This window comes from Venturia canescens, chromosome 10 (assembly GCF_019457755.1).
Source record: "Venturia canescens isolate UGA chromosome 10, ASM1945775v1, whole genome shotgun sequence".
NCBI classification, from domain to species: Eukaryota; Metazoa; Arthropoda; class Insecta; order Hymenoptera; family Ichneumonidae; genus Venturia; species Venturia canescens.
The window spans coordinates 17,079,016-17,091,080 of NC_057430.1; the positions used below are offsets into that span (position 1 = coordinate 17,079,016).

The 12,065-nt window shown below is 49.5% G+C and overlaps 1 protein-coding gene across 1 annotated transcript in view; it reads left to right on the forward strand.

Moving 5' to 3' along the window:
- Positions 1-2,742: 2,742 nt before the first annotated feature.
- Positions 2,743-12,065, forward strand: part of Pura (Puratrophin-1-like) — a 152,008-nt gene continuing 142,685 nt past the window's right edge. The window contains exon 1 of the mRNA XM_043430087.1: positions 2,743-4,629. Coding sequence (XP_043286022.1) covers positions 4,558-4,629 — 72 coding nt within the window. The 5' untranslated portion in view covers positions 2,743-4,557. The remainder of the gene's footprint in view (positions 4,630-12,065) is intronic.

Below are 12,065 nucleotides of genomic sequence, written 5' to 3' on the forward strand. Positions count from 1 at the left end.
CGAGGGAGTTGCGAAGCTTTTATATAGCCGGTGTCGCAGGAATCGGTCGCAGGAACCTCGAAAGTCGAGAGCGATTTTTCTCCACGATTTCCGCTCGGCGCGAGGTGGCGGATTGACGAACGTGGAGCAATTATTGCGCGACGCGCCTCCGCGTCGATGCACCGGATTGGCAGTTACCTCGACGATGTTCCCCGCAGGGCAAAAGGAGCGAGGATGTTTTTTATTCCCAGGAGGAAATCCTGAGGTCGATCCTCCGGAGTTAAGGGCTTTTGACGCGCCCTGTATCGACGCGGAGGGCTCTATATGCGCTCTCCCGGAGCGGTGACACGCCGGAGGCGTAAATGTACTGCTTTCCGCGTTAGTCTTGCTGCGCCTCGGCGACGCGGTCCAAGAGACGACGAGCACGACGAGGAGTGCCCTCGTAGAGTTCGCGCGAGCAGTTCTTCGGGACTGGGCGCGAGCAGCTCTCCTCAGAAATACAGACATACGCGAGCGTGTTCTTCCTCGGACTCTCGTGCTGGCTTTTGCTCCCATCTCATGTATTGGGAAGGAAGCTCGTCCTGACAAAAGGCCTTAGCCCACGTGTCAACCCGCCCGGCGAATCTCCCCGCCGAGCCCCTCTGCCGCCAAGCGCCCGATCTTTCAACGTGTCTTTATGGCAGAGGAAGTGCCCGGCTACGGTTCGGTATACACGAGAGGGTATTATTCCTACGAGAATCTCTCCTTCCCGAGATGTGTGTTTCGAAGAAGAAACGAAAGAGTTACACACAGCTGTGGTTAACTCGCGCTCGTGTGCCCGCGGAGAGCGAATTGCGTCCAGGGGGAGCAACCAATGCCGCTCCGGGGAACAGAGAGTTCGATGCGCGTCGGAGGCATATCCAGCTTAAAAGAGTCTGTCGATTCACCTACACGGAGCAGCCCTCTCTGCGCGTCCACGTACGTGTACAGCTGGCGTATTGTTGTATCGGTCGTAACTAATGGACAAATACATACGAGCAGTGGACTCTCTACCTGTATTTTCGAGCCCCCACGTCCGCTGAGGGGGTATATTGTTGTTGCTCGTAACTAATCGTGGGAGGTTCGAATAGAGCGCGAAAAGTCACGTGTTCCGAGGTGAGCATCTCGCGGAAATGGCGCTCATTTTTCTTCAATTTCACGAGCAATCTCTATTGAGGTATCGATAAAAGGAAAAGAGAAAATTTGAGGCTCTCGATGGAGGTTCGTTGCACAGGATTGTTTGATCCGGCTCAAGGAAATTTTTTACGTCATTCCGGACTCGGGCCCCCCTGCAGGCACGATTGTTTTCAGAATTCCTCCGTAAAGAGTGTTTTTTTTTTGAAAAACATCAATTTTCTCGACGTAGAATAAATATTTTTGAGTTTCCATTGAGCCCGACGAGCCTCGATCTCTGTTTCGTTGTTGTCTCAGCTCCGATCGGACGTTCCATCACGAACCGGAAGTCCATCTCTCATCCTCTCGAGCTCTCGAACACCCTCGTGCGACTGATACGCCTCGCGATGAAAAAAAAAACTAAGCGAACCGATGCTCACGTGAATGAAGAGTGGCCAAGGGACCCTTTCGTTTCGAGGGTCCTCACGTGTGCCAGTCACGTGAGCCACCGGGGCTCAGCACAGAAGCGAACCCGGAGGAAACCATTGTCTCCGCTCTCCAAACGTGGCCCACGTTCTCGCTGTTTATTCATCCACGCTAGTGTGTCGATTTCTTCATCTACATGACACGGAGATCTCTTATAAACGATGAGAAAAAAAAACGAGACGTTTTAAAAAACCTGCGAAGATGATACTCACCCGAGTATCGGCCACTCCGCGGACTATCCTAACGTAACAACTTTTCCTCTCCGTCGAGCATCTCCGAATTCAAACGGTCGATTCAGCAGACGTTTTCTGAGGCAGTTAAAGACACTTCTTTGTGACAGACATTAGGAGGCTTTCTTTGTCAACAGAAAATACGAAATTCGAACTGGGACTCGTGGAAGAAAAGGGCGCTGGCGCTCTTCGGTGCTTCTTTTGTTACTCGCTCTCGTCCATTCAAAAATGGATGAAAAGTCAATCGCCGGTTATCTATAGGGCTGTTGGGCTTTGGTCGTTTTCTATCGAAAATTTAATGCCTTTTTTCCCGAATAACGGGAACGTTTTGTGTAGCTTCTTCGTTTAAAAACTTCGTTTTTAGTGTTTTATTACTGAACACGAAATTCGAATTGAGGGCGAATTGAAAAGGCGACGCACGTCTCGACATTTTTTGCTGCGGGGGGCCAAGGTGCAAAAGTTTTTGGAAATCCGCCTCGCGTCAAGTGTCACGATTATTTGTTAAGGATCGAAGTCAAAGATACGAATTCAAGTGAACGTAGAATTTAGTACTCCCACGAAGCTGAGCTCCGTTTTTATTATTTTCTCGTTGTTAATTGACGATGACGAATGGGATGAAAACTAATGAAAAAATTGATAGAAAATTCGCAATAACTACAAATGTAGGAAAGAAGAAAGCTGACCGTTTAAATTGTAATAAAAAATTCGTTTGGTATGCTCGCTGCTGACGTGCGAGGAGTCTTTTATCGGTGAGTTGGTGGAGGAGCCGAGCTGTGAGCGTCGCGGCGCCGGTGCTCGGCCGGTTGCGTTCTTGCGTGTGTGCTGTCAGTTATTTCCCGGCAGCGAGCGACGTCGGGTGTAGCGCGCCGCTCTTCCGTTCCGTCCGAACCCGCCGACTCGCAGTTTTTACGTAATTTCAATCCTCGCTCGACTCCCGTAACAAAACAATTGCAATTATTAGTGAGCGAGCGATTCAGAGTTTCGAGGAGGTTGAAAAAATGGAAAAACCGGAGGACGATCGATGCGGATAAGAAGAAAGTGAAGTGTCAAAGTTCGAGTGTGTAAATCTGCATCGATTAGCTCGTCGATTCGATCGTAAACGTCGCTCATTATTCCAACTCACTGAGCCAGCATCGTTTGCGAGAATCTTCCGAGAGATCAAAGTCAAACCCGATTCGTTCCCCCCCTCCGAGCGCTCGTTTCCGCGAGCAAAGTCTCCATTTTTTCAAATCATCGTCTCGACCAACTGGAGGCAATAAAAACATAAGCAAAGAAAAATGCTGCCAACGATTAAAAACGGCGAGTCCACCTGTGGATCGACGACGAAAGCGTGCGGTGACCCGAACGCTGGATAGACGAGATCGCTAATGGACCGTGACCTTTGACCCTGGGAGGAAAGAACGAAAGAGAAAAAAGCACCAAATCGTTGTTGAAGCTCCTCGATTAAAAACGCTGCTAAAATGCGAGATTGAAGTTTCGATCAATTTCTTTTTCGAGAAGCCCGTGAAATTCGTTAAGAGCCGAATCCCTTCGATGAAATACATTTTTTTCACTATCAATTTGCAATCAATTCGGATGCTCGTAAAAATCGAGCCGACCATCAGCGAGGTCAGTGGAAAGTGAGCGTCGTCACCCCCGTGCGATTTCGCTGCATCCACCGCCCCGGAATCCGGAGCGTTAACGGGGGAGCTGGAACTTCCTCGAGGTGACGGTGATTCGATCCGACCGAGCGATCATCATCGATTAACACGATTTCACGTGGAATCTTGTACAGCGTCAAATAAAATGAAGGCGCGTACGAACCAAGTCTCGTCCGCATTAGAATTCATAGCGGCACGTTACGTGATTAATTCTCGGTAATAAAAGTCCACTCGATGACGCGTTCGCCCCGCCGAGGGGACGACAAAGTTGCATCGCTCGGGACGCGAATATTCACGGCGAGAAGCCTCTGCGAGAGGCTCGAGTGGAAACTGCGCACGAAAAACGCGAAGCTCTCCGGCATCCAACGCTTCTTCGGTTCTCAGCGACGAAGCTAGGGAAGCAAAACAATTGGGAGAGGAGGGAGGAAACGAGTTGGCTTCGATGAGATTGCGGAACGGCCAAATTCACGTGGCTCTTACGAGTCCAACTCGAATTCACCGTTCGAGTGACATTTGCGCTTTATTCGTGGCTCCCCGGACGCGCCAGGCCTCGATCCCCAATTCTGAGTCGAGGAATCTCGCTGAACGCGAAAGCCCGAGGAACGCAGCGCCAGAAACTGCCTCGGAGAGATCTCTGCCGAGTGACGTTTGCCGAGAATCACTTTACCCGTATTGATTTGCAGATCGAAAAAGGAGAGGAGAGGAAGAAAAGTGATATGTTGATGCAGGAGAAAACTTGTGCCCCTGCCGGAAGTGGACACGCGCCTGGAAATATGGATGAGTGTGAACCGGTACACGCGAACCTATAAGTGCACGTTTCTCCGTTCATAGGCACACGAACGCGCATCTGTGGATAGAAAGATATTCGAGTGTGTGCACGAGTGTTCTGACCACTGAGCGAGGAAGTTTCGTGCCCGCGATATTCGTTATTACACATCGAGCAAGCCCCTTTCAGAAGTATCGTGCACGAGGCGGATTAAATTGGAGAAAAAAAAGGAGAAAAGGAAAAAACGAAGTCGAGAAAAATTCGCACATACGAGCGGCAAATGATATACGGGGGCGCGTCGTGCGTGCGAGAATAGCAAAACGAGATGGCTTACGTCCTGTGGCGAGTACTGATGAAGAAATACTCAAAGGTGCGGCTCGGCATCAGAAATCATCCGGTGAGCTCTCCTTCCACACCACCTGCGCACTCCGACTCCAACCCTCATTATCGTTAATCACCATTCATCGATTTATAATTAAACCGAATATACAATCAACGGGTTGCATTAATTGATCATTTTCTTGATAAATATGTGCGCGTTATTGTCAGCCACGCTGCTCGTTTCCGCAATGCATTTACCCAGTGCTCGAACTTGACTTTGTTTTCGTTCGTACAACTGTTATTATGGCCAATTATTGATAACTGTTAACCGAGTTTCCAATTTCTCTGTTTGATAAAGCTCGTTCACGCGCGCGTTTCACTTATCCCTCCTTTCGTATCGAAGGTTTACAAAAACAATCGTTTCGCAACGATTTTTCCTCTTCACTGTCAAAGAAGCTCGATTACCGATGTAACTGTTAATTGCGTTTCGAGTTTCTTCGTTCGATAAAATTGATTCGAACGAGCGTTTTACTTCCGGGCCGTTCTTGAACGATTATTTTTACAGTTTCGATAAAACTTGTTCAAAGCGTCGTTTCACTTACAGCCCTTTTGCCAAGGAGCGATCTTAAAAAAATCGTTTCAGACAAATTTCCTCGCTCGACTGTCAAGAGAGTCGTCAAGATTCGTTCCGAAGTAGAGAAGCTCTCCCGGTCTCTGGATTATTGGCTCCAGAAATGAGAGCTCGTCGATCCTCCCGGGCCAGTAGCGCGTAATTGTCAAACTTATTAGGATCGCAGTAAATTGAACGAAGATGGAAAAATCCTCGGAGGAAGATCGCGAGAAAGTAATAATTATGAACCGCCCGCACACGTAGCCGAACGCGTTGTGCAGAGAGGTTCGTACCTTTGGCTTGCGCAGGCACGCACGAAATATGTCTGTGTTTGAATAATTAATATATAAAGATAGTCGGTGGGTGAGCGTTGCTCGTGCCAGAGCCAGCTGTGCGCGGTGAAGGTCGCAGTTGGCGTCCGCGAAATAAAGAGGAGCTGGAGCTCGGCTCCCATACTGGACCGATGTATCGCAAAAGGCCGGGCTCGCCGCAATTATTAGAGTGCAACGCGAACGCTAATGCGAACGCGGTAATTGGATAATTGGATGGATAATTCAGCGTACCGGGTCCGCGAGTCATCCAGGACGAAAATACGTACGCTGAGAAATACCAAAGAAGCGGAGAGAAAGAACGAGGGAGAAAAAGCTGGAGGAAGCGAAGGAGAAATGAGTGAGTCGTGTGGACTTGAAATCCACTGATCCGGAGATGTACGATCTCGGCGAGGATCCCCGGTGTCCAATTAATCGATTTATCCAAGTGATGATAATGAGGAGCAAATTGTAACGAATTCGATCCTCTTACCTCGGGATAATCATCGGCATAATTTATGATTTCGAATATTTCGATAAAAGTGAGTTTCATTCGCGATATTCTTGATGAAACGGAGGCCCGCGCGTGTATGTTGAAATCCCCTTCACTGTGGCCGCTATCGTTCACCCACTGTTTCGGCCATTTATCAGGATCTATAATCGAATTCGTCACGACAAAAGTACACGGAGCGATTGAAGTGCATGTTGCCGGCTTCGTATACCGAGGGTATTCCGGGGAGCCGGTGTTGTTGGCCACTAAGCTAATATCCGTACGGCACGCCACGGGAGCTATTACCAAAATGAAAAGCTACCGAGGATCGGCTTTCAGATGGCGAGTAAAAGAGGGTGCGACCCGGCGTCGCGACGGGCAGCACACAAACATCTCAGTTTCTCGGTCTCTCCCCTGGTGCGGTGGATGCGCGCGCGGGGCGGGGTTTCGAGAGGAAAAGTTCGATGCACCGATAACGGAGGACGCGTGCATGCGCGAGCGGAGCGGTTGCGAGTCAGAGGGGCGTATCGCCGCGTCATTTAATCCTGCGGAGCACGACGGGAGTGGGAGGTTTTTTAGTATCGATGAAGATAAAATAGTGTATATCGCGCGAGGTAGCTCGTTCGATGGTTGAAGGGGCTTTTCTCTCTCGCGCCGGGACTCGGCGGATTTTATTACGTCGGTGGTTGCTCGACTTTGGTACGAGCCTCCCGTTCTTATTTTATAAATCGTAAGCCTCCGGCGTTATTCGTTGCTGCACACACACACACACACACACACACACGTCGCTGTACAGAGTGGGACAAAACGCTGGTTCGCCAAAGTCGGAATTCTTCCGACTTGTGATCGATCGCGACGTCTGACGAAGAGTGCACCAGCGAAGTGTCCTCGGACTCGTCATTTCCGAATCGGTGGTTCCGCGCAGGGATCCGTTGAATCTCGCGGGCCCGATTTCTGGGACGGCCGGTATATCGATTCGTTTACGTGTGTCGGCGTCGCGACGGCATTTGTGGTGGCGTTGCGGTTTCATTCTTTCTCATTCTCTGTCTTTCTCCCCCGCGCGCTTGACCGTGAACCGGGGCTGACCTGCGACACAAGCAGCCCGGACGTATACACGATTCTCTCTTCTCGTCTGTGCTGCTTCTCAGCTTCTTCTTCTTCTGCTTCATCTGCTTTTCTCCTCCGCTTGTGATCCTCTCGCTCTTATTCTCCTTGGGCTTTCCCCCTCGCCATAAATCTACCTGCGCAGCCACAAGACGGCGTCACGGGGCTCTCCCTCCCTTCTCTCCGATCCTTTTTCTCTCTTTCGCTGCTCTCGTGTGGACCACAATACAGCATCCTGAAACGAGAGAGGTGTGTTGGACCGTCTCGATTTCTCGCTGCACATGCAGCCTCCGTCCCTTTTGCATGACTATTGTGCGAGGGAGAGGAGAAACGACGAGGGAGGCTCGGGGTGGGGGGGGGGGGGGGTGGCTGCTCGGAGCCCGCCGATCTATCGAGGAGCTTGACCGCGCGCGTTAAACTATCCGAGTGATAAACCCGCTGAGAGAAGCTGCTGCTGAGCCTCTCGTCATTTTACAAAGCCTGAGGACCCTCTCTTCTCTCTCCTTTTTATCCTGCTTCCAAGCTCTCGAGCGGAGGCTTAAAGATAAACAAATCGACTAAAACGAGGATGAGCGAGAGCGCCTTCAATTAGACCTCATTCTTGTCCTGCCTCAAGCAGCATGAAAAAAACGTCCTGCGAGCGAGACACTCCTCCTCACGGGACGTGATCTCTCGCTGCCAACAGTCATTGACGGACCGGACTCAAACGCGCGGAGATTAATGGACCATTTGAACGATCCCCATCTCCGCGGATGGCCGATTGATCGACGCAGCAGTTCCTCCTCGCACCTCAGACTCTTCTCTTCCACCTTCGATCTCACGATAAAGCAGCCACGCTCGAAGCAGCTTCCACGCACAATCCCCCAAAACCCCTCGCGCGTGTCCTCCTGCTCGGAGCCTCCCCCTGAATCCGAGATCGAGGCAAAAGAGCAGACAGCGGAATCGAAAAAACAAACACGAAGCGCCTGACACGCAATTCCTGCCCTCGCGGCTCTCTCCCCCCCTGCCCTTCTCACTCGCACATTCTCACATTCGCTTGCATGTATATCGTATAACGGGAACGCGAGGCTCGATATCGAGTCGCCGGCACGTTATACGAGTTACGCGTCTCGTACGAATGTTGCCCGTCCGCGCGTATGCGTCCGCAGATCGGAGTGTGCGCACTAACACGCGCACGTTCATATACATCAGGATCGCGGCGTGGTTGTACAGAGGAATTGAAGTCGTACACGCCATACTCCTGATGGGACTCGTCCCGCGGCTTCTTCCTCTCCCGATTCATTCTCGCCGCCGCCGCTGTTTCATTCATTCGTTCATTGAGCGCGCGAGTCGCTGTTGCGCGGCGCATGCACGAGCACACACATTTTCATCGTCAACGGTAAATCCTCTCGTTGCCAACTTCTTTTCACTTATTTCGCTAGTCGACAGAGACCAACATTTTCGTCGATTCCTCGGCGCGGGCACGTGCGCGTTTACCGCAGTGAGTGGAAGACGGCGCGTCTCCCGGAGCATCCTCATCAACGCGCGCACCGACGACACACGCGACAACGCCTGTTTTCAGCTTTTGTGGTAAACGCAATTGCAGCTGGCACGCGCCGCCACCTTTGCCTCCCTCCTCCGCTTTCCCTTTTCTCTCCTCGCGACGCCTTCTCTATTCTCGTCAGCCTGCTCTCAAGTTGTACCAACATTCATTGATTCGCCTTCGTGTCACTCTCTCGTTATGCGATCGGCGCGTGCCAGTCCCAGAGAGCAACGGAACGACCGAGCATCGCGCGACGATCCTCCGCACCGTCCGGCGATTTCCGGTGCCCGTGCTGGGCAACTCGGCGAACATTTTTTCCACCCATTAATGACTACTCGCTCGCTTTAATTCTCGTTCCAATGAGGCGGCAATGAAAAGTATCGACGATTCGAAAACTAATGGAGCCCGAACACGGAGAAAAGTGCGCAACGCCGTGTGAACTTTGCTACCATAATTTCTTCATTGACGTCGCTACTCCAGCTGTCAATGAAAGTACTCGAGCTCGCTCGTCCTCGTGGGCGCACTTATGCGGGCTCCTAAGAATGATGCGCCGGTGACCCACATGGCGAAAAACCATTTATAATACAAAGATTCACAAGACAGAATAGACACACGGGATGAGACAATTTTTGGAGAGAAACCCCGTGCAGCTGCACGCCGGAGAGACTGCGAATTTTTAAAGCGACAGTGTCCCAGTTAGGCTGAGCCTTATGAGGGAGGCGAGTCGCGGCCCGATTTTCGTGTCTCGATTCGTCGCGTCTTGAGTCGATGGACCGGGGAAGGAGCGGGTTTCAAGTGGACCCGAACGGAGCTTCTGCGTGGTGGGCGAAATCGCCAATATTTTCGTTTGATTTCCCTTCGGCTTTGGATGCCGGCAGGTGAGGTATCGGAGCGCGGGGAATCGATAAAGCGGCGATGTTTTTCCTCCTCTCGGTGCCGGAGTCCAGACGGGAAAGGGCGCGAAGGCTAAATATTGTGAATTATTTAAAGCTTTCGATCGGTTTACGTCTCGGGAAGGGGACTCGAGACGGTTTCGAGAATTCGTTCCCCTCTTCCTCTCCTCTTCGCCTCGAAGCTCGTGCTCTCGTAGGACGAATATTGGCAGAAACGTACGAGCGAACTTCGCGGGCACTGGGGGGAGCGGGGAACGGTGCGAGGTTCCCCTCCCAGGGGACGGTAACAGGATACAATAAACGAACTAGAAATCGTCGTCGAGACAGTCCGGATTCTCGGCGCTGAATATACACACGCACGCAGAAGCCGGATGTTCCGTTGGCAAAAAACAGCTCGATGAAAAAAGGAGAAAAAACGGGGCATGAACGGCAATTAAACGAAAATTTCACGTCAGGAATGGGTATTGTCTTTGATACATACGATTAAGGCTTCTCTGGGATAGAAAATTCTTCTCCCGCTATAAATAATAGCAGGCCTCGTGTCTTGTAACCATTAGCAAACACTTTTACATTTATCTGCATGTTAAATGTCCCCGGAGCGCAGTACCGTTTTTTTTTCATCGGACTTTCGCGAACGATGAATTTCCGCTTATTTACAATCCTGCGATGAAGCGATCTACCAATATTTCGTAGTCGCTTTTATCTTTTCGTGAGAATATACAAACTTAAACAACGCCGATCCGCCGCTTCGACAAGTTTCGATTCGAATTATACTCGCCTCGGATCGCGATCTCATCGGCTAGTTTATCAAACGCTCACCCTTCACGAGGAATAACAGGAACGAGAAAAACATCTTCCGCTTCAATGCAAACGAGCTACCTTTTTTTATTCAAATATTTTCATTTTTTTTCATTCAAAACTTCCATTTCGTATGCGATCTTTTTATCGACCTCCCCCCCCCCCCCCCTTCTCTTTCCTTTTTATTCCTCGCGCCTCATTCATTATTTCTTCTGTTATTACACGCACTACCGGTATATGGAATCGACCGTTATATCCATGCAACGGGCCCGTTAACTTGATTAACAATAATTCACGTTAAGCGATGTATACGAAGGTGGAAGAAACGAGGCGAGGATCGCACGCCGCGTTTTTTGTCCTTCGCGTGAAAATATGATCTAGAGCGTTTCTTCTATATCCACACGATTCGATTAATCGATTTTCCCTTAGACGTGAGCACCGAAAAGTCTTTTGGTGAAATCGATTTTCATCGGAATTTCATTATTGGGGAATTGTAAATAAGAAAAATGATGAAATTTCGCGAGCTACTGAATTTTCGATTCGTAAAAGCAGTTGAAAAATCGTCGTTTTGATGAGAGTGAGAATAATAATTGCGGAAAATTGGATCGAAGGAAGTTTTGGAGGGCTTTTTCTCGTTGATCAGCGAAAGGAGGCGAGTTGCTTTGATTTTTTCGATCGGCTCACCCTGTACGTGCAAATGTACACAAGAATAATTGTTTTTTTATAGCAGAGTTATGCGGAGAGGAGTAGGCCCGATGGAAAGAGCGTGCAACACGCACATCGAATCGTCGCCTCTCTCTTCCCCATTTCCCCACTCGCGATTAACTCGTTTAATATTAATTATTTCTTTTGCTATTACTCTCGACAATAATGCCTCGCTTCTGGCTCGTAGCTGAGCCTTGTTTTCGTACGTGTCGTATAACTAAGCCTCACCAACGGGAGACGCACACGTTGGAGAGCGTGGGAGTGTGCTATCCTCTTTTGATGTGCTCCATTATGCAGTTTTTTTTATTACAACAGCCCTCATAGCTCGTTCACACCGCTCGGTTATTCCTTGTTATGGGTAGGATGCGATTCGAGGATGATGAGGGAAACGCCAGGTCGATCGCAACTCGAATTACACGTGCCCACAGAACGAGCTCTCGATTCTATAAAAAAAATTTTTTTCTGTTTCGTCCTCAGGAAATTTGAGAGGAAAATCAAAAAAGGAAAGGAAAAAAACTAAAGTGTTTTTCACTTTGATGATTCAATCAGTTTCGGATTATTTCTCTCGTCGTTAATCGAGCACGTGTGCGCGGATAAAATATCGCGAGCTCGTCGCGGTTTCATTCCCTCGGTCTCTCGATTCCAGTTTCGTTGGATTCTTCATTGATAATCGTATAGATGATTAGTGACGAGGTTTGCATAATTCTCGACTCGTTCGAGTCTCGAGTGCGGTTCGTTCTCTTCACCTCCGATCCTTATCCGCTCGTATTTTAGCTCCGCAAATAAAGAAGTAACTGGCTAAGTGTGAATAAGAAATATGACAGGCACTCGGAACGTTACCTGGAAAATGCCAGCTTCTCCAGCCCAAAAACTTGATAACGTGTTTATAAATGAGTGAGATAATATTTTATCTCGTTTTTTCTTCTCGAAGGAAGGGGCTCGGCTGTAACGAGTAGCCAACTTCCGGTAAGAGCTTTCCATTGAAATAACACAAGTTTTCTAATCTCCTGACAAGTATATTTTATCGTGACTCCCTATACGTTGCGGGCTTACGGTCTTTGGGAATAACTCAATTTACAAAA